The 22,707-nt window shown below is 43.1% G+C and overlaps 2 protein-coding genes and 2 non-coding genes across 4 annotated transcripts; 1 reads left to right on the top strand and 3 right to left on the bottom strand.

The window, feature by feature from the left end:
- The first annotated feature begins 1,624 nt into the window (after positions 1-1,624).
- On the top strand, positions 1,625-1,679 carry LOC123729366 (U7 small nuclear RNA). Its single transcript, XR_006761152.1, has one exon. It is a non-coding gene; the product is annotated as a U7 small nuclear RNA (small nuclear RNA).
- Positions 1,680-3,591: 1,912 nt separating this feature from the next.
- Positions 3,592-6,556, bottom strand: LOC106580445 (DNA sliding clamp PCNA). Its single transcript, XM_014161524.3, has 6 exons — positions 6,145-6,556; positions 5,237-5,334; positions 4,956-5,023; positions 4,616-4,810; positions 4,243-4,366; positions 3,592-4,137 (listed from the first exon to the last, which is right to left on the bottom strand). Exons 1-6 carry the CDS (start codon positions 6,363-6,365, stop codon positions 4,061-4,063), a joined length of 783 nt encoding a protein of 260 aa, XP_014016999.1. The 5' UTR covers positions 6,366-6,556; the 3' UTR covers positions 3,592-4,060.
- On the bottom strand, positions 5,409-5,474 carry LOC123729370 (small nucleolar RNA SNORD2). The gene has a single exon (XR_006761156.1). It is a non-coding gene; the product is annotated as a small nucleolar RNA SNORD2 (small nucleolar RNA).
- A 669-nt stretch (positions 6,557-7,225) lies between the features above and the next one.
- On the bottom strand, positions 7,226-17,033 carry LOC106580446 (putative aminopeptidase W07G4.4). Its single transcript, XM_014161525.3, has 16 exons — positions 16,770-17,033; positions 14,879-14,920; positions 14,687-14,777; positions 14,420-14,568; positions 14,205-14,313; positions 13,824-13,951; positions 13,558-13,657; positions 13,149-13,224; positions 12,702-12,787; positions 12,482-12,586; positions 12,288-12,363; positions 11,965-12,083; positions 11,558-11,641; positions 11,413-11,470; positions 7,899-8,080; positions 7,226-7,803 (listed from the first exon to the last, which is right to left on the bottom strand). The coding sequence occupies exons 1-16, from the start codon at positions 16,778-16,780 to the stop codon at positions 7,669-7,671; spliced, it is 1,551 nt and encodes a 516-aa protein (XP_014017000.1). The 5' UTR covers positions 16,781-17,033; the 3' UTR covers positions 7,226-7,668.
- Between the last annotated feature and the right edge of the window lie 5,674 nt (positions 17,034-22,707).

Raw genomic sequence — 22,707 nt, forward strand, 5'->3', positions numbered from 1 at the left:
AAAAAAAATCATGATATCTGACAAGTTTACACTTGCAGGGCGAGGCAGGAAGGAAGGAATTTTAAATGGACCACACTTGCCCGGAAATTCGTCACTCGTTCATCCCACGACGATTGTGTTTTCAGCCACCGGCAGCTTGTGAGTGCTTTATATGCGCTACAGTCAATTATGATTGCATGTCTACTTATATTAACTATATAATTATTCATATACGCCTACTGTATGATAGCTAGCAAATTAATTAGCTAACGAACGTTAGCCTGCCTAGCTGGAACTTCTGAAGGAAAATGTTTTATTTCAACAATTTCCAAGAGCTAAACAAACAAAAACATAACTGAAAACGAGGGCTGAGGGGCTTACGTTGCAAACTTCCCTTGCTTGGCTAATCATTTGGACCGACGACAAATATGGCCGCAGGGATACCCCAAGGGCATAAGACGAGGGTAAGTGAATAAGGGTTTGTATTTTATGAGCTTGAAACACAGCCCTGGGCTTCAAATGCGCTATTGAGTCTTCAGATAGGAATGAACGGTGTCACGTGATCGATGGCTTTGTCCGTTCATAAATGTAGTCTTTACTCTATACCTAGACTCAGAGTAAGACCAAAGTGACTTGCTCTCCTCTCTCTCTCTCCATTAGCGATCCCCTGACTTTTACTATCTCACTCTGTCGTTTCTGTCTCTCTGTGTGTGACCCACACTCCTTGAGAAGAGTCTAATGCAGCTCTGTGTTAACTCATTTCCCTCTGCCTCAGAGAAAACTATAGAACTTACTATATAATTCTGTTGTACACTGTAGTATACTGTACAACACTAGACTCCACACTGTAGTATCCCTCGATCGTGTTGTACTACAGTATACTATAGACCGCATATATTTGCATATACCCTGGCCATTCCCCTCCCCAATATCCCAATTTGTGTCACCTATAAGTGACTGGAGGCTGCTACAACAGCCTCCAGTCTTCTGGGAAGGCTTTCCACTAGATGTTGGAACATTGCTGCGGGGACTTGCGGGAACTAATGGATGATTAGGCCTGGCTCGCAGTCGGCGTTCCAATTCATCCCAAAGGTGTTTGATGGGGTTGAGGTCAGGGCTCTGTGCAGGCCAGTCAAGTTCTTCCACACTGATCTCAAAAAATAATTTCTGTATGGACCTCGCTTTGGCCACAGGGGCATTGTCATTCTGAACGATAGAAACACAAAAAACAACCACACATCCCACCAGTATCTTGAAGAACAAGTTTCCATCCCCTACTTTCTATTTTTAATAAAGTTATTCACCCCCTCCCCAACCATACCCTAAACTGGGTTTGTATCCTATTCCCAACCCTACCTCTATCTCCATTTTATTGTCCTCTTTACATTTTTTTTTTATTCATGAAAGTTTTTTTTAATCAAATCAAGTCGAGGAAGACAGAAGGTGAACTCCACCACCCGTACTCCTTGTAAATTGGTAAACCTGACCTTCAACCAGACAGCTACACTGAGAAGAGGGATAGAGGAAGGCATGGAGCCCTGAGATGTCCCTACCAGTCCCAAAGTTCGTTCTCTCTCTCTACAGGTTATAGAAAAGAGCAGCTCTTAACTATCCGTACAGACTCCAGTCCTACCAACAGGCTATGGAATATTTGCTCTTTAAGTATTTGTCCAGTAGGTTTCCTCAAGGAGAAAGCCCACACTTATATCACAAAAAGAACAAAACAAACACATGAGTAAATACTACAGCCTGTGAAAACACTACAGTATACTAGTCATGTCTGCAACACTACATTGAATAATACAGCAACAACACTAGTGAATACTATCGTATTTATACCAGTGTACTATACTATTTTCCACGTGAGGGGAGAGAGCGATAGAGACGATTGACACGCACGCCTCAGTATTCTCAGTATTGGATAATCTCCTTTTGCATCTGAGGAGAGGGGGGCACAGAGAGAGAGGCGGCGTCTCACCCTGTCCCCTTATTTCACCTTGTCTCTGGCACAAATCCCAGTCCTCTAAAAAGCAGTTTACAGACCAGACAGAAAAAGCAGAGGGAACAAGAGAGAGAGAAAGGAATGGACTAGAGATAAGTATGGTAGAGTAATGAGCAGAAAAGGCTGAATAGACAGAAAGTCAACTCCAGGCCAGAGTGAAAAGCAAACTGTATAGTAAACATGTAAAGCAGAGAAAGCAAACGGTATAGGCTATCTTTGAGTTGTCTGGCTCAAGAGATGTGAAGGGGTGAATTGTTCCTGAGGACTGCGCAGCAGTAATGCTTGTTAATGTACTTTAATTATTAGAATGCTTTGGCAGAAATAACTATTTAATAAACCTTATTGGAAGAGAGAAAAGCAAGTAAGAGACAAATGCAGTGGCTACGCGAAGAGACAGACCTGTCACCAGAGGAAGACTGATAAAGAAATGTAAGTGTCCAGTTAAACCGTCATAGCTGCTTCAATATTTCATTAATCACTCACATAAAGATGAATTACTTTATAGAATTAAAGTAATCAGGAGAAGTCCACCTAGGTTTGCTACCAGAGAAGGATGGAAGCAGCAACCTGAGGCAGTAGTTATTTTTACCTTCAGTGGAAATTGGTCACAGAACCGCAGTGATGATTTAACTTGAAATTAAGGTTGATGGACAAAAACACATTTCTCCCCTGGTTGCTGTGGATACTAACTCAATGCAGCTCAGCAGATTAGGTTTGAGAGAGCCTGTGGTAGCTGGGAAAGGGATCATGTAGAAATGCAATCTACAGTGAGATTATAATCCAGCCCTCCCCCTTGTTGATTTTGGGCTGTTTGAACCCAGTGAAGTGCTAAAATTGAGTCTACATCTGAGGCCAGATGTACCGATGGGATTAGGGTTTTAGAAAACCCAGACTGACAGAGCTGTGTTGGCTAGCCCCATAGAGAGAATTGCTAGAGGACATTGCCTATTCACTTATAGCATGAGTGCCAGAGGTTGTGCCATAATGCCAAACAGTTTGGTTTGACAATGACAGTTGTCAAGGGCACAAACAGATCTGGGCCCAGGGTACTATTTACAGCAGTCAAAACGGTTTGACTGTAAAAAGCTTGGATTTTGATTGCTGTAAAAAGCCTGGTCCCAGATCTGTGTGCCCTTGACAACTGTCATTGTCAAACCAAAGAAGCGTTTTAAGACTAGGTAGAAACCACATCTGTGATCAACTCACATTACCCCAATCAGTAGGGGGATTAGGGGATTGAAGAAATACCTGACCCTATATGGTTAGTGGGAACTAGCAGGATCGGTGGGTCCCCCAGGGGACGGTTGAGCTAACCTAGGCTAATTTAAAACTGGCACCATTAGTCTAAATACATTGGTAAATTAATCTGGATAAAGTTTCCCTTAAACAAGGGTATGTTAAGAGGCATATATTATTTTTCAGGGACACAGATCAACCCCAATAGTGGAATAAAAATGTGTTCAAACTATACTCCATGGCAAGTAATTTGTCAAAAACGAGTCCATCTATGCCCAGGAAAACTGCAAATGAAACTGCACTGAGAAAATTCAGATTATTTTATAGTCATGGGCACCACCTAGTGGTAGCAGATAGAAAATACATATTGTAAATCAGAATCAAATTATTTATTTATTGGGGTTCAAGAATAAAAAGTTTGAGTGGTGAACATGACCACAGAACATATATACAGACATATCTACAAATTGGAATGAGCATTTGTTTCCCAAACAGAAGAGGGAACAAGGGGAGGGATGGAGCTGATCTTCCTCAGACAGCTGGCCAGGTAAGATTAGTAACTGAAAAGTACTTGAGCTGAATAAGAACCCTAGTCCCAGAAAAGGACGTTAGTAGATCCTACCACCATTGTCTATCCAGTATAAAAAAATTCAATTCAGACTGGATCAGTCAAACTGCTGATATCAACAAATGTATCCAGATAAAACTAAAACGCAATAGCGATGCCATGATGCAGACAAAGTCAGTCATCCCTTTCCCACCCGCCAACAAGATCCTCCTCCCCATCCACAGGAATGAACATGAACACCCCCCCACTCCATTGGAAGTTTGGATCAGAGAGGTTTATGAAGCCTCCTCGTCAATCTTGGGCGCCAGGTAGTACTTAACATGGCCCATGTCAGCTATCTTGTACTCCACCACTGTCAAAGAAAAGATGTTAGACATCAGAAAACAATATAGAGTACATAATAGGATGTGTGCATGGGGTAGAGGTTAGGGTTAGAGGGCAGGAGCAGGTTACCTACCCAGGGGGATGTCTGCAGACATGCTGAGGATGACTGTCTTGGAGAGGGGTGTGGCCTTGGTGAAGAAGTTAAGGTAGTTGAGCGCAAAGATCAGCTGGACTGGCTCATTCATCTCAATACTCACCTAAGAGGAAGGAAGGAAGGGGAGAAAATATATTTAATTCAACATTGAAGCCTCCAGTGAGCCCAGACAAAACTGCAAATCTGTTGTCCAAGAGAACAATCTTTACAGAGCTGATGGCCATTCTGGTGGACAAAGAACATGTCAATCTGATATGCAGTTTCTCCCACTTCACCCCAAGGATGAAATTATATAGGGCACTATATAGGGAATAATTTGGGACACAGACCCAGGACTCCTCCCCATACATACCGCTTCCTCCTCCTTGTCCACGTTGCTGGTTTGGGACAGCTTGACGTTGCCAGTGCCCAGCTCTCCCGTGGCCGAGAACTTAACGCCATCCTTGGCGCAAGAGATCATGACGGCGTCACCAATCTGAGACAGGTCACGGCAGATACGGGCAAACTCCCCCGATGGCATCCTGACCACACAACTGTACTCCTGCTCCTAGAGAGTTAAGAGAAGGGTGAGAACGTGGCAACCAACATGGCATGGTCTGGTGACAAGTGACAAATGCTACTGCCACAAGTATGGCTCATTCTAAAGAGAAGTTTAGAACTTTTACTTAATGGAATGTTGGGAGAACACTTACTGGGATTCCCAACTGTTCTACATCGAGATCCATTAGCTTCATCTCATAGTCCGACACCTTCTCCTGGTCTAAGAGAAGAACAGTTTAACACTGACATCTAATTAAACATAAAATACATTACCAAGCATAGATGATAGTGGTGCATCATGGTTCCTGAGAATTGAAGTCTTACTACTACAGGTACGACTCTTGATAGATCTATCCATCTATCATTCCATCTGCAAAATGAAATATCCCTACTGTAGAAGTAGAGCTATTGCTTGATGGATGAAGGTACTCACTGAGTGTCTCGAAGACTAGGGCGAGTGTGTCTGCGTTGTCCTCTGCTCTGAGAGTGATGATGTCCTCATTCCCAGCACACTTCAGGATCTTTGACATACTAGGAGGGAGAGTGGTAGACCAGTCAGTACCCAACACTGTTACAGGTATGGTAAGTTAAAACATTTTTTTTTTTAGTGTTCAGTATAAATTGGTCACCATAGTCAGGTCTGTCCTGAAAGATATGCCATAATTTCACTCAAAACAACTTGCTGAAGTACTAAAATATGAGCATTTTTTAATTAGCATATTTAAACCTGCTCTTTTCATAGGCTGTGTATGTCAATCAAATGCAACGTCGGCTAGGCCATCATGACACTGTACGGAGCACCATTGTCTAGAAGCTCTGCTACACGTTAGAGGTTAAATGACACATAAGCATTTATGAGAGAATGTACAGTGATTTCATATAGCTGGTCAACGTGATCGTATGTTCCATTTAACAAACAGCCAACTTCAAACAATAGTGAACTTGGCGGGTTTGCGAAATTCCCGCCAACCTTCAACAAGTGATTTGGCGCTCAAGTGACGTCACGCGTCATTTTCAAAAGGCGGCTTTTTACATGCATGTTACACTGCAACCGGCCGATATATCAGTTTTCCATCAAAAAATTGTCTACAAACTTGTAACTTTTGAAAATAACACGAGGCGTTGCAAGAGACTTGAACGTCTAAAAATGTCCTCACTACAGTAAAAAGTAGAATACTAAAGCCACGCCAACAAAAGAACATGGTTAACTTAGCTTACTAGGGACATAATGAAAAATCTTAAACAGTTACATCCCTGCTAAACTAACGAAGTTATTGTTCTCTAGGCAAAGTAACTAACCTTGCCAATCATGCTGTCATAGTCAAACTCAGTTCCACTCACCTGCTAAGATTGACTCCCATTGCGAGGTTGCGATCGCAACGGTAGGAGTCGAACCCGTCGCTGCGGAGTGTGAGCTGAACTAGGGAGACGTGGGACGAGTCCATACTCTGAAGAGAGATACCCGACGAGCTCACGTCCCAACAGGCCTCCGTGATCAGGTCCTTCAGAGCCTCCAAAACCTTCTTCAGGATTGATCCCTGTACCAAGCGAGCCTCAAACATTGTCGAGTCTGTTTATGTAGTAGAAATACAAAATTCTTTCCTGAGACCTTTTCCCTCAACTTTGGTCCTGCAGTCAAAAAATGCAGGCTTGGATAAGATTATTATTATTTTTTTTAAAGCTCCCGTTCTCGCTTCTGAAAATGCGACAAGACTTCTCTCTTCCCTAGTTGGAGGGTCTGTGGCTCACGAACGCGGGCTAACGTGTCCTTTTAAGCGTTGGCGTCATTCGTCATTTCCGTTTAATCATGGGCGCCTTCGGCTCCTCCCACTGAAGACATTGAGGCACATTAATCTCTCTTTGATATAGTTCTAGATACTTGTCATACGCATACGTTGATCCAAAATGGTATATGTTACAACCTATTTGTGACCGCCTTCACAAAGTGATCAAAATAAGGAAATTCGATGGCGCCAAATGTTCTCCAGCTTAATTTTCAAAGCAGTAAAATGACTCCGATATTTCGACCTTAGCTATGCATAAATGTTCTCTTTGGTTTTACTTTATTTCGGACTCATGTTTATTACGTTAACCCATTTGTTTTAGTGATATGCAACTGTCTATGCGCTGCTGCATTAGGTTTGTCTGAGCTTTCCCAGCTTGCATTTTGTTTTGTCTTTGAAACAAAACATTGGAATTTATTACAACATGACAGACAAACAGTCCATGTACCATGACAAAAGTAATATAGTTGAATTAAGAGAAAGGATAGCTTGCATATTCAGCATATAATTGGATAAAAATGGATTTCCCCAAATAGACAACCATATACATGACTGCTGGCCTACCTCTAACCTATACCTGCCATTCTACAATTCCTGGCTCTACAGTTGTTAACATTGGTTATTGAAATAAGTAAACATTGAAAATCAATTATTTTATTGAAGCACACAGCATTTAGCACACAACCGTTTGACTTGCCACTCACCTCAAGTTTCACACGTATAAAATGGATGGATAAACAGAGCGTTTGTCATTTCTCCCCTGAGAGTATTCAATACAGTGACTCATGTTAGACATGGGGGTGAAACATTTGGGACACTTAAGGTTGGATGGATATATAGTAGCTTAGAATCAGAATCTATAGAACAACAATCTGAGCTCTTGGAATGTTTGAAATTAACTGCCGATATCACACCATTGATGGATATGTGTTCTTATTCTTTGTGTAATATAGCAAATTATACTGGCACTACCATATTAGGACGGTTATATGTGATATAACTCAGGACAGAGAGTAGGGTACATTCTACACATTTTTATATCACAAGGTTGCTAAGCACGGGGCAGGGTGTAGTTGGGTTGCTAGGCGCTGGGCAGGATGTAGTTGGTAGCCATGGCAAGGATTGGAGCTCCTGTGGGTACACCGGGGAAGGGGCCGCTGGAGCCAGCGATGTCGATATGGGAGTATGGCAGAGGACTGCCAGAGTCCACACCATACTGATGGAGGGAAACAAACAGAGATCATGTTCGATCCAGGGCTGTGAAAAGAGCTGGAGCATTGTGTGTCTGTGTGGTGTGGGATGTGTGTGTACCTTGTCCAGCCCAGAGGCCATGATGAGGAAGGCAGCGGGGGTCTGATGTCCGCGGGGAGTAGCAGAGGATGGCAGGTTGTTGCTCTGCAGAATCTCCTCGTACTCAGACTTGCCCTTATGGAAGTCATAGTCCTCACGCCTGATACTGGACACCTCAAACAGATCACCCAGCACCTCCCCCGCTACACAGAGGGAGAAAGAAATAGGACTAACAGGTTAAACCATGTACAACCCAGAAAACCCACATTCAGACCTGTAAACCCTGGTTTGCTGATTTGACTGAATAGTATCCTGTATGTATGTACACCTCATTTACTCAAGTTTTCCATGACTTTGTCAGTTACCTGTATGTACAGTCATGGCCAAAAGTTTTGAGAATGACACATTCATTTTCAAAGTCTGCTGCCTCAGTTTGTATGATGGCAATTTGCATATACTCCAGAATGTTATTAAGAGTGGTCAGATGAATTGCAATTAATTGCAAAGTCCTTCTTTGCAATGCGAATGAACCGAATCCCCCTAAAATATTTCCACTGCATTTCAGCCCTGCCACAAAAGGACCAGCTGACATGTCAGTGATTCTCTCGTTAACACAGGTGTGAGTGTTGACGAGGACAAGGCTGGAGATCACTCTGTCATGCTGATTGAGTTCGAATAACAGTCTGGAAGCTTCAAAAGGAGGGGGGTGCTTGGAATCATTGTTCTTCCTCTGTCAACCATGGTTACCTGCAAGGAAACGTGTGCAGTCCTCATTGCTTTGCACAAAAAGGGCTTCGCAGGCAAGGATATTGCTGTCAGTAAGATTGCACCTAAATCAATCATTTATCGGATCATCAAGAACTTCAAGGAGAGCTGTTCAATTGTTGTGAAGAAGGCTTCAGGGCGCCCAAGAAAGTCCAGCAAGCGCCAGGACCATCTCCTAAAGTTGATTCAGCTGCAGGATCGGGGCACCACCAGTACAGAGCTTGCTCAGGAATGGCAGCAGGCAGGTGTGAGTGCATCTGCACGCACAGTGAGGCGAAGACTTTTGGAGGATGGCCTGGTGTCAAGAAGGGCAGCAAAGAAGCCACTTCTCTCCAGGAAAAACATCAGGGACAGACTGATATTCTGCAAAAGGTAGAGGGATTGGACTGCTGAGGACTGGGGTAAAGTCATTTTCTCTGATGAATCCCCTTTCCGATTGTGTGGGGCATCCGAAAAAAAGCTTGTCCGGAGAAGACGAGGTGAGCGCTACCATCAGTCCTGTGTCATGCCAACCGTAAAGCATCCTGAGACTATTCATGTGTGGGGTTGCTTCTCAGCCAAGGGAGTGGGCTCACTCACAATTTTGCCTAAGAACACAGCCATGAATAAATGGTACCAACACATCCTCCGAGAGCAACTTCTCCCAACCATCCAGGAACAGTTTGGTGACGAACAATGCCTTTTCCAGCATGATGGAGCACCTTGCCATAAGGCAAAAGTGATAACTAAGTGGCTCGGGGAACAAAACATCGATACAGTGGATATAGAAAGTCTACACACCCCTGTTAAAATGCCAGGTTTTTGTGATGTAAAAGAATGAGAAAGATAAATCATGTCAGAACTTTTTATACTGTTAATGTGACCTATAATATGAACAATTCAATTGAAAAACAAACAAATCTTTGAGGGGGAAAAATGAAAAATAAAAACCTTACAATAACCTGGTTGCATAAGTGTGCACACAGTCTTATAACTGGGGATGTGGCTGTGTTCAGAATGAACCAATCACATTCAAACTCATGTTAAATATAAGTCATTACACACCTGCCATCATTTAAAGTGACTGATTAATCACAAATAAAGTTCAGCTGTTCTAGTAGGATTTTCCTGACATTTTCTTAGTTGCATCTCAGAGCAAAAGCCATGGTCCGCAGAGAGCTTCCAAAGCATCAGAGGGATCTCATTGATGAAAGATATCAGTCAGGAGAAGGGTACAAAAGAATTTCCAAAGCATTACATATACCATGGAACACAGTGAAGACAGTCATCATCAAGTGGAGAAATATGGCACCACAGAGACATTACCAAGAACTGGACATCCCTCCAAAATGTATGAAAAGACGAGAAGAAAACTGGTCAGGGAGGCTTCCAAGAGGCCTACAGCAACATTAAAGGAACTGCAGGAATTTCTGGCAAGTACTGGCTGCGTGCTACATGTGACAACAATCTCCCGTATTCTTCATATGAATTTCTTACAATGAAAAACATCCAAGCCCGGCTGAAGTTTGCAAAAACAAACATCAAGTCCCCCAAAAGCACGTGGAAAAATGTGTTATGCTCTGATGAAACCAAGGTTGAACTTTTTGGCCATAATTCCAAAAGGTATGTTTGGCGCAAAAACAACACTGCACATCACCCAAAGAACACCATACCCACAGTGAAGCATGGTGGTGGCAGCATCAGGCTTTGGGGCTGTTTTTCTTCAGCTGGAACCGGGGCCTAAGTCAGGGTGGAGGGAATTATGAACAGTTCCAAATACCAGGCAATTTTGGCACAAAACCTTCAGGCATCCGTTAGAAAGGTGAAGATGAAGAGGAAGTTCACCTTTCAGCACGACAACGACCCAAAGCACACATCCAAATCCACGAAAGCATGGCTTCACCAGAAGAATATTAACGTTTTGGAATGGCCCAGCCAGAGCCCAGACCTGAATCCAATTGAACATCTCTGGGGTGATCTGAAGAGGGCTGTGCACAGATGTCCTCGCAATCTGACAGATTTGGAGCGCTTTTGCAAAGAAGAGTGGGCAAATATTGCCACATCAAGATGTGCCATGCTAATAGACTCCTACCCAAAAAGACTGAGTGCTGTAATAAAATCAAAAGGTGCTTCAACAAAGTATTAGTTTAAGGGTGTGCACACTTATGCAACCAGGTTATTGTGAGTTTTATTTTTTATTTCCCCCCCCCTCAAAGATTCCAGTTTGTTTTTCAATTGAATTGTTCACATTAAAGGTGGAAAAAGTTCTGACATGATTTATCTTTGTCTCATTATTTTACATCACAAAAACCTGCCATTTTAACAGGGGTGTGTAGACTTTTTAAATCCACTGTATTTTGGGTCCATGGCCAGGAAACTCCCCAGACCTTAATCCCATTGAGAACTTGTGGTCAATCTTCAAGAGGAGGGTGGACAAACAAAAACCCACAAATTCTGACAAACTCCAAGCATTGACTTTGCAAGAATGGGCTGCCATCAGTCAGGATGTGGCCCAGAAGTTAATTGACAGCATGCCAGGGCAGATTGCAGAGGTCTTGAAAAAGAAGGGTCAACACTGCAAATATTGACTCTTTGCATCAACTTCATGTAATTGTCAATAAAAGCCTTTGACACTTATGAAATGCTTGTAATTATACTTCAGTATTCCATAGTAACATCTGACAAAAATATCTAAAGACACTGACGCAGCAAACTTTGTGGAAACTAATATTTGTCATTCTCAAAACTTTTGGCCACGACTGTATATGTATGCATGTGCGGAGCATCTCACCTTTCTGCCACTGCCGGGCATTGCCAGAGCGTTGGGCAGCTCCGTTGTCCATGATGATCTAAAAGGGGACAAAGTTTGATTAAACAAAATTGTCACCATGGCCAGTGTGCTGTATTGTACTGTGTGTATATGGTCCAGTACTCACAGAGTAGTTTGGTCCCATGGCTCTGATGGCGTGTCCTGTCAGAGTGGCGATGGTAAACAGCTGAGGAGACACCTCACGTACCGCCTGGAAAGAGAGGAGATAATGGGGGTATTTTTACACTTGACGAAACACCCTACCAAGAGATTTGAACCTTTAAACCTAATTTTACGTTGTCAACAGCTATCCCCTAGAATGTCACATGCAAACATTTCCGGTGACACCTGTTTTGGGACTTGAAAACAGATACACACACACATTAAGGTCGTGCCCCTTGACCTGGAAGGCATATAGTCACTGACAGTCAGTTTTTGACAGGAGGAGGAAGTGAGATTAAGGTGACAGAACGGGTTGGACAGGAGAAAGAGGGAGAGATGGAGAGAAGGGGCAATAGATTTGTGTATTCTCACCTTCTCCTTCATTTCACAGAGCAGGTCGACCATCACCATGCGTCCCTCAGCGTCCGTGTTCCCCACACGAACCCTGCGACCCGCACGGGACACCACCAACTCATCAGCTACGTAGCAGTCTGACAGAAAAGAGAGAACCACAACACACAACCCTTAAACCCTCATTCAGTCAGAGAGAGAGACAACACACAGAGAGAGATAGGAGAGAGGGAAGACGCCAACTGTACACTCATTAGATGAAACTATGGAAATAGAATCATTGAAATAGATTTTCATACAAGATTCTATGGGTGAAACCCCTACCCCTATGTCATCACACTGACCTGAGCCCACGCTGTTCCTCACCATCGCCATGGCACCGACCACCTTCAGATGCTTGGGCTTGAGTTTGGCCAGGACCTGACAGGACAGAGCTACATGTTAGCAGGAGTAGCAGACTATTTGAGGGACTATGAAACATCTCTAACTACAGTCCACTAGTGATAACTAAATAGTGTCAAAGTGCTAGTTGTTGAACCTGGAAGAACCCAGCCACAGCAGCAGCACCACACTTGTCTCTGTGCATGCCAGCCATGAAGCCACCAGCCTTGATGTCAGCTCCACCGGTGTCATAAGTGATGCCCTGAGAGAAACACACACAAACGCACAAATGTTACATCCAAAAACATGTTCATGACATGATGAGACCCCCTTTATCGCCATCATCATCTTCCCTTCTTCCACACTCTCCCTCTCACCTTGCCAACCAGCATCAGTGTGTGTTGGACTGGTCCTTCTCCACAGTACTTCAGCTTGATCACTCTGGCCTGGTGACGAGGCACAGCTATAAGAGACAAACACACGGATGAAAACAAACAGACACACCAGACCTGGGTTCAAATACATGTGAATTTGAGTATCTGGTATTTAAAATACTTTTTTCTGTGTATTTGAGTATTTTCAAATAAACAGCCCAAAACAAGTACTTTTATTTGAGTATTTGAATGGTTATTTGTAAAAAATACTTATTTCAAATACTATTTTTAAATACATGAGTGTATTTGAGTCAGTGTATTTGAGTATTTTCAAATATTCAACTACTTGTCTATTCAAATAAGAGATCTGAATACTTACTGTGAATGTATGTAAAAGTAATTGAGATATTTGAAATAGTATTTGAACCCAGGTCTGACACACACACTTACCATTGGCACAGCGGTTGACAGCAGCGAGGCAAGGGTACTCCTTCTCCAGCACCTTCAGATCACTCACCACATCTACCTGAGAAAGACAGGGTGGTTCAGCTTCATCACATTAACATATTACTGAGATACATGAGACAAGTAGAGTTTAGATATGCTGGCACTACTAAAGGCTGGTACAGAATTGAGAGCTCATCTGGGTAAAGTCATATTCCCAAAAATGAAAGGTGATTGCATCTCCCAAAAAGACTGCAACAAAGCTTTGACAAAGACCGATTGAGGTCGAAAGAGATCAGCTTTTTTAACTAATAAAAAAAGCACCTGAATCACAAAATCATTTTGTTGTTGCTGTCTTTTTCAGAGATAGAAATCACCTTTTCCTTTTTGGATGTATGAGAAAATCCTCTCTCACCTGCACTGGGCTGTCCTTAAAGAGGGCCTGGATGTACTCAGCTACACGAGGAGCAGCCATCCTCTCAGGATCAGACCCTCCTATGTCGCGGCAAGCCAGCCTGGAGAAAGAGGGAGAGAGAGATGGGGTAGTCGGCGGAAGAGAGAAAGATTATTTTTTTGTTTGTTTAAAAAAAGCATAGATTTTTCAGATCTAATACATTTAAAAACCTCTCCCCATAAGAGGGATCACTAAGTTACAGATGAAAATATGTGTGTGTGACCCACCGTCCACTCTCCAGAGCAGAGGCCAGATCCACCAACTCCTTCCCCTGGGCCTCCTGGTCCACCCACAGCCCCAGAACACACACCTTATACTGGCTAGGCTTCACAGATGCCTCCCTCACTTCCAGAGGCTGAGGGAGAGGGAAAAAGAGAGAGAGGAAGAAAAATAGAATAAATGTGAGCACCATATTTGGTGCAAGAGAATTGATTTTCTAGAGCTCCATATGTGTGCAAAGTTTATTTGAATATCGGGTCTAGGGGTTTATGGGCACAGGAGTGCCTGACGAAGTCCTTCGGGTCAAAACATTGCACAATAAAATAAAACTATGGGAGCATTAATCAGTGTACTGGTATCTATTCTTTATTTCATAGGATTGTTCTCACCATGTAGAGGGCGTGCAGGGCACCTAGGGCAGCCACCAGGGTGCTCCTGTCATAGCAGCTATGGCGAGGACAGACCAGAAGGGGGCGCTGCATGCCTGCTTTCATGGCCCTGAAGAAACACCCATACAGTAAATGGTAATGAATGGGAGAGCCACACACACAGAGAAAGAGAGAGTAACCTCTTGATACCATTTGTGTGTGTGGTGTTGACTGACCTCTTGATGCCATTAACAGCTGCGTCACTGAAGCGTCTGACATCATCGTAGTCCCGGTTAACGGGCCCGGTGGACGCAAACACCAAGCGGTTACCAGGCAACCCCGGAACCTTCAACACCACCACCTCATCTCCCAGACCACAGTCCACCTAGAAGAGAAAGGGAGAAAGGAGAGAGAGGAGAGGAGGAGGAGGATAAATGAGAGGGGAGAAGAAAAAAAGTAGGGCTATATTCATCTATCTATCTATATGTTGTTGTGTGACTCACAGAGCTGTAGTCCAGCAGAGGTGCTTTCAGACATTCCAGCTCCTTGGGCAGCGTGTCATAACTCTGCGTCACCAAGACTATTCCATCATAACTGGAGAGAACACACAGTTAGATCTCTCTCTCACACACACACACACACACACACACACACACACACACACACACACACACACACACTTCCTCAATACTCACTTCTGGCTCTTACAGTCAGTGGTCCACTCGATGGGCTGGACACTATAGACAGTGGTGGAAAAAGTACCCAATTGTCATACTTGGGTAAAAGTAAAGATAGAAAAATGACTCAAGTAAACATGAATGTCACCCAATAAAATACTACTTGAGTAAAACTATTTAGTTTTAAATATACTTATGTATCAAATGTAAAAACGTAATTGCTAAAATATACTTAAGTACCAAAAGTAAAACTATAAATAATTTCACGTTCCTTATTTTAAGCAAACCAGAGGGCACAATGTTCTTGTTTTATTATTTTAGGGATAGCCAGGGGACACGCCAACACTCAGACATTTACAAACAAAGCATGTGTGTTTAGTGAGTCCACCAGACCAGAGACAGTAGGGATGACCTGGGATGTTCTCTTGATTAAGTGTGAACTGTCCTGCTAAGCATTCGAAATGTAGCTAGTACTTTTGGGTGTCAGGGAAAATGTACGGAGTAAAATTACATTATTTTCATTAGGAATGAAGTGGAGTAAAACTGGTCAAAAATATAAAGTAAAGATCACCCCCAAAAACGACTTATTTAAGTGGTACTTTAAACTATTTTTACCTTAGTACTTTACACTTCTGACTATAGAGAGAAACATTAATTACAGCTCAATATTACTGGTCTTGAAGGTCCAACTCACAAACCTGGTCCCAGATTTGTATGTGACCATGTCAACCCCATTGCTGTCATTGTCAAGCCAAACATTGTTCAGCATGATAATGAATGACAAGGAGTTGGAAATCATTATAGTACACACTGGCTCTCTGGTTACCAACTCATGGAAATCATTATAGTACACACTGGCTCTCTGCTTACCAACTCATGGAAATCATTATAGTACACACTGGCTCTCTGCTTACCAACTCATGGAAATCATTATAGTACACACTGGCTCTCTGCTTACCAACTCATGGAAATCATTATAGTACACACTGGCTCTCTGCTTACCAACTCATGGAAATCATTATAGTACACACTGGCTCTCTGCTTACCAACTCAGAATAATACAGTGAGCAGTTTTGACTGCAGAGAAAGGTGAGATAATATATTGCTTTGCTTTCCTGTCTGGTATTCTCTGCTGCAGGGTTAGTGATATCAGTGAGATTGTGTCAAAGTCTGTCTTTCAGAGAAACCTTTGGACTCTAGATAACCTGCAAGACTCTATACACTTGGACTGTTAAGACTCCCTGGTTATCTCTAAAGGCATACATAGTCAAGGGGACATCGCAATACTCTAAAGCAGCCCTTTTGCTTTTACCTGCCCAATTTATCCACAACGCAGAAGGAACAGAGAGACCTTTAGACCATTGAGATCCACTTTATGTTGAGTTGCAGACCATATGAGTCTGACTCAGTACGTACGTTTCTAGCCATAGAACGAACCATGCTTTCACATTGAAATGGAGGGAGTGTTCTAAAGGCCAGTGTTCCCTTTCTCTCACCCTCCCTTTCCTGTAACGTGTGTAGATTCATGCCTTTGGCACAATAATAACTGGTAATGACGGGAGACTGTTATATCTCCAAAAACAAGGAAGTGAAAATGGCAGATTATATTTTTTGCCATAGGCCAAGACAAACTGGGCTGTAATAAAAAGCTAGTTCGCAGCTACTTGAATGAAAAATTGCAACTATCTTGCTAATCAGTCTGTGTAAAAACAATAGACAGTCCTTGCGAACTGATCAAGTGGATTTAAATATGTATGCAATCCTGTTGAACAAAGCCACGGCTCAAGAAGTTAGTTCGCTCATTCATACCCGATAACAATTGATCCTGCACACATGTATTTCACAAAGTACATTTTCTGACCAAATCTTTGCACGGAAAACGGCTAAATATATGAATCGGTAGGCTTACCGGGCACACATTGCTGTCCTTCCGACGTCTAGAGGGAAAGAGACAGCAAGCTGACAGAACGAAGCCTCCCTCCGGTTAATCACCTGATTTATCAATGGCCTTTAAACTTAATCATGGGAATTGTAGTTTATACATAGCAACTACTTATCGTCTCCGTCGCGGAAATGTACGCAGATTATCCATAGAAATTGTTCAGATAATCAATTGTAAGTCTTACTTATGATGCACATGCTAGAGAGCATTGAGCTTTGATCTCACATACTGTGAGCACTGAGTGACAGTATCCAGTAAACTAAACTACAAACATTGACCAGGAAGTGCACTTCTGTGCATATCTGTTCTGTAGACAAACCGGCAAAGCGAGTTACTGATCTTCGGTCCAAAGTGCAATAATGAGACGATTCACAAGACGTTTGACCTGATTTGTGTGATATCGGTAAAAATCAGCTACTTTTCATTGACTAGATTGTATTAGCAGATTTTGGTTGTGCAACGTAGAGTTTATGTTGCTGGCTGCGTAATGTATACACCAGTTCCACGGGATAGGGATAAGGGGTTAATTTGGGATTGGGCACAAGCGTTACAAGCGTTGTCTGTTGTGGTCCTCAGTGCTTGACTTCAGCAGGAACTCACCAGAGTTGACTACTGGCACCTAAAATGTTCTACTGCTTGAGCTCCTGTTCCTCTAAAAGAATATGAACTCAAAAGTATTGTGAAGCTCCTGCACCATAATGAAGTGTTCCTGTATATGTGTGTATGTTTGTGTTTCAGAGAGGTGAAGTGGTTGAGTGTCAGACCAGCTGGAGGTAATAAGCAACAATGTTGCCTAACCTATGACCCCTGAAGCAGCCAGCCCATTGGTCAGCTATTTTTATAATCAACCAATCATTATGATTGATAGATTCAGCTCTTTTTTTGGACCGAAGTGGCATTATCATACTGTACTGTAAATCAGGTCACAAATCCAAGTTTGTGTGTAAATTCTGTCAATCTAACTCATGTTGAATATATTTTGTGGAATTTTTGTAGATTCGACTAGATTACTTATAAATTCAATCGCTTTGTGTGTTCTGTGATCATTCTTATACAAAACATCTGTTGTCATACTAAAATACCACTCACATGGCTAAATGCATGACGAGTCTTTACAGAAGTCAAGTGTCCTATAACAATGTTTCCGTCCCAAATGGCACCCTATTACCTACATGACCACAGACCAAAAGTAGTGCACTATATAGGGAATAGGATGCCATTTGGGACGCAAACAGTGTCATGAAGAATATATTTTTACCTAGACAATTAGATTAAGCAGGACTACCATTAATAATTATGATACATATTCATAGGGTTCATTATGACTCATATCACTGTCATATTTCTCTGACAATAGATATACTCAGTGGTCAGTTTATTTAGGTACACCCAGCTACACTGAACAAAATAAAACGTAAAATGCAACAACTTAAATGAACTTTAACTGGGTAAAATCTTTGAAGGAAATCAGTCAATTTAAATACATTCATTAGGCCCTAATCTATGGATTTCATATGACTGGGAATACAGATAGGCAACTGTTGGTCACAGATACCTTAAACAAAAAAAAGGTATGGGCATGGAACAGAAAACCAGTCAATATCGGGTGTGACCACCATTTGCCTCATGCAGCGCAACACAACTCCTTCGCATAGAGTTGACCAGGCTGTTGATTGTGGCCTGTGGAATGTTGTCCCACTCCTCTTTACTGGCTGTGCGAAGTTTCTAGATATTGGCAGGAACTGGAACACGCTATCGTACAAGTCGATCCAGATCCAATGGGTGACATGCCTGGTGAGTATGCAGTCCATGGAAGAATTGGGACATTTTCTGCTTCCAGGAATTGTGTACAGGGCCTTGTGACGCGGGGCCGTGCATTATCATGTTGAAACATGAGGTGATGACGACGGATGAATGGCACGACAATGGGCCTCAGGATCTCGTCACATTATCTCTGCATTACAAAATTGCCATCGATAAAATGTTTGTTGTCCGCAGCTTATGCCTGCCCATGCCATAACCTCACCGCCACCCCTCTGTTCACAACGTTGACATCAGCAAACCGCTTGCCCACACATGAACCCTCCAGGACACCTACAACACCCGATGTCACGAAGGCCAAAAAGATCAAGGACAACAACCACCCGAGCCACTGCCTGTTCACCCCGCTATCATCCAGAAGGCCAGATCAGTACAGGTGCGTCAAAGCTGGGATGAGAGACTGAAAAACAGCTTTTATCTCAAGGCCATCAGACTGTTAAATAGCCATCACTAGCACAGAGGCTGCTGCCCTATATAAACTCAGCCAAAAAATAAACATCCCTTTTTCAGGACCCCGTCTTTCAAAGATAATTAGTAAAAATCCAAATAACTTCACAGATCTTCATTGTAAAGGGCTTAAACACTGTTTCCCATGCTTGTTCAATGAACCATTAATGAACATGCACCTGTGGAACGGTCGTTAAGACACTAAAAACTTACAGATAATTGCCTACTAAGGTCACAGTTATGAAAACTTAAGACACTGAAGAGGCCTTTCTACTGACTCTGAAAAACACCAAAAGAAAGATGCCCAGGGTCCCTGCTCATCTGCGTGAACGTGCCTTAGGCATGCTGCAAGGAGGCATGAGGACTGCAGATGTGGCCAGGGCAATAAATTGCAATGTCTATACTGTGAGACGCCTAAGACAGCGCTACAGGGAAACAGGACAGACAGCTGATCGTCCTTGCAGTGGCAGACCACGTGTAACATCTGCACAGGATCGGTACATCCGAACATCACACCTGCGGGACAGGTACAGGATGGCAACAACAACTGCCCGAGTTACACCAGGAACGCACAATCCCTCCATCAGTGCTCAGACTGTGCGCAATAGGCTGAAGGAGGCTGGGCTGAGGGCTTGTAGGCCTGTTGTAGGCAGGTCCTCACCAGACATCACCAGCAACAACGTCACCTATGGGCAAACTCACCGTCGTTGGACCAGACAGGGCTGGCAAAAAGTGCTCTTCACTGACGAGTTGCGGTTTTGTCTCACCAGGGGTGATAGTCGGATTCGCGTTTATCGTTGAAGGAATGAGCGTTACACCGAGGCCTGTACTCTGGAGCGGGATCGATTTGGAGGTGGAGGGTCCGTCATGGTCTGGGGCGGTGTGTCACAGCATCAGACTGAGCTTGTTGTCATTGCAGGAAATCTCAACGCTGTGTGTTACAGGGAAGACATCCTCCTCCCTCATGTGGTACCCTTCCTGCAGGCTCATCCTGACATGACCCTCCAACATAACAATGCCACCAGCCATACTGCTTGTTCTGTGCGTGATTTCCTGCAAGACAGGAATGCCAGTGTTCTGCCATTGGCCAGCGAAGAGCACGGATGTCAATCCCATTGAGCACGTCTGGGACCTGTTGGATCGGAGGGTGAGGGCTAGGGCCATTCCCCCCCAGAAATGTCCGGGAACTTGCAGGTGCCTTGGTGGAAGAGTGGGGTAACATCTCACAGCAAGAACTGGCAAATCTGGTGCAGTCCATGAGGAGGAGATGCACTGCAGTACTTAATGCAGCTGGTGGCCACACCAGATACTAACTGTTACTTTTGATTTTGACCCCCCCCCTTCGTTCAGGGACACATTATTCCATTTCTGTTAGTCACATATCTGTGGAACTTGTTCAGTTTACGTCTCAATTGTTAAATCTTGTTATGTTCATACAACTATTTACATATGTTAAGTTTGCTGAAAATAAACGCAGTGGACAGTGAGAGGACGTTTCTTTTTTTGCCAAGTTTACAGACTTAGAATCACTGGCCACTTTAATAAATGGAACACCAGTGACTTTAATAATGTTTACATATTTTGCATTACTCATCTCATATGTATATATTGTATTCTATTCTACTGTATCTTAGTCTATTCCGCTCTGACATTGCTCGCCCAAATATTTATATATTCGTAATTCCTTGACTTTAGATGTGTGTGTTGTGAAATTGTTAGATATTACTGCACTGTTAGAGCTAGAAACACAAGCATTTTTTCACTACACCCATTTATAACATCTGCTAAACATGTGTATGACAAATATTATTTGATTTGACATGCTGTCTGTCATCTGCCCGGTACAGTCTAAACCGGGATTCATTTGTGAAGAGCACACATCTCCAGCGTGTCAGTGGCAATTGAAGGTGAGCATTTGCCCACTGAAGTCAGTTTTGACGTCAAACTGCAGTCATGTCAAGACCCTGGTGAGGACGACAAGTACACAGATGAGCTTACCTGAGAAGGTTTCTGACAGTTTGTGAAGAAATTCTTCGGTTGCGCAAACCCACAATTTCATCAGCTGTCCGGGTGGCTGGTCTCAGACGATACTGTAGGTGAAGAAGCCAGAAGTGGAGGCCCTCGGCTGGCGTGGTAATACGTGGTCTGTGGTTGTGAGGCCTGTTGGACACACTGCCAAATTCTCTAAAACGATGTTAGAGGTGGCTTATGGTATAGAAATGCACATTTAATTTTCTAGCAACAGCACTGGTGGACATTCCTGCAGTTAGCTTGCCCCCACAAAACTTGAGACATCTGTGGCATTGTGTTGTGTGACTGCACATTTTAGTGACCTTTTATTGTCCTCAGCACAAGGTGCCCCTGTGTAATGATAATGCTGTTCATTCAGCTTCTTGATATGCTGCACCTATCAGGTGGATGGATAATCTTGGAAAAGGAGAAATGCTCACTAACAGGGAGGGAAACAAATTTGTGCACAAAACTTGAGATATACGCTTTTTGTGCTCATGGAGCATTTCTGGGATCTTTTATTTCAGCTCATGAAACATGGGACCAACACTTTACATGTTGCGTTATATTTTGATCAGTGCAGTACCGGGTTGAACCCCCCTTTGCCTCCAGAACAGACTGAATTCTTCAGGGCATGGATTCTACTTTATATAGCAAGCCACAGTCACATGATTCACTGTCTGTAAGGAGTGAACCATTTTCATGAATGGGGTGGTGTACCTAATAAATGGACAACTGAGTGTATGAGGTTAGACGTGGGTGCAGATAATAGTCCAGTGTGTGCAGGAATAGCAGCTGCTTACCATGCCCACTGTGAGGCTGTGTGATAGAGGAATACCTTTCCAGCTGCCACACTGAGTCAGCTGTTGTGGGCAGCTCATCTGCTCTGTATGGAGATGGTGGCTTTGGTCTCCATGATTCAATCAGACATATGTATGACCTTGGAAATATTAAATATCTGGGTCCACTGCAGCTCAATGCTTTACAGTAGATACAAATTCTGTATTGGAAATGTTTTGTCTGGCAGTTACATTGTGCCTGCTTAGTCTCAACAACAGACAGTGGCCTCTCCTGTAGCACTTACACAAACACAAGTGTTTACTGTGTCAAACACACCCCAGAGATACCCACTTAATCTAAATGCAAAGTGTGAGACCGAAAGAGAGAGCTGAAGGCTATTGATTATTCAAGGGCAGAGGTAAAAGGCACAGCCAGCCTGTCACTCATCTCCGATTTCAAATGCTGCCATTTGTTCAGACCACCACAAGGTGGCAGTAGTGTGTCATAAGAGGTCTTCTGACATTCAGACAAAGGTATCTTATCTCTGCCATCTCTTGAAATAGTCTGCATGCTATATTGTTGCCTTACAAAATAACTGATTTTACTTATTTCCATCTGTTCAAATGTTTCTTGCACATAGTCTTCTACAGTATATAAGGGTGAATTATTTGACCTCAACTCATCTTCCCATGTTTTTGTTCTGTCCAGCCACTCTTCTCCCAGGTTAAGTATTGACTGCCATCTCTTTGTTATTCAGAGACCTCCCCCCAGCTGCCCAATAGTTGTTCATGCTCTCCTGGGCTCTGATTCAGCACATCAAGACAGATATAAAATATACTGTCTAGAA

This window comes from Salmo salar, chromosome 20, assembly GCF_965601325.2.
Source record: "Salmo salar chromosome 20, fSalSal1, whole genome shotgun sequence".
Lineage (NCBI taxonomy): Eukaryota > Metazoa > Chordata > Actinopteri > Salmoniformes > Salmonidae > Salmo > Salmo salar.

Coding starts and splice junctions, on each gene's coding strand:
- LOC106580445 (XM_014161524.3), bottom strand. CDS start 6,365: ATGTTTGAGGCTCGCTTGGTACAGGGATCAATCCTGAAGAAGGTTTTG. Junction 4,367..4,615: donor TGGACAAGGAGGAGGAAGCG/GTATGTATGGGG, acceptor CCTTCCTCTTAG/GTGAGTATTGAGATGAATGA. Junction 4,138..4,242: donor GTCTGCAGACATCCCCCTGG/GTAGGTAACCTG, acceptor TTTCTTTGACAG/TGGTGGAGTACAAGATAGCT.
- LOC106580446 (XM_014161525.3), bottom strand. Junction 8,081..11,412: donor TGCCCGGCAGTGGCAGAAAG/GTGAGATGCTCC, acceptor CCCTCTGTGTAG/CGGGGGAGGTGCTGGGTGAT. Junction 7,804..7,898: donor TGGCCTCTGGGCTGGACAAG/GTACACACACAT, acceptor TCCCTCCATCAG/TATGGTGTGGACTCTGGCAG.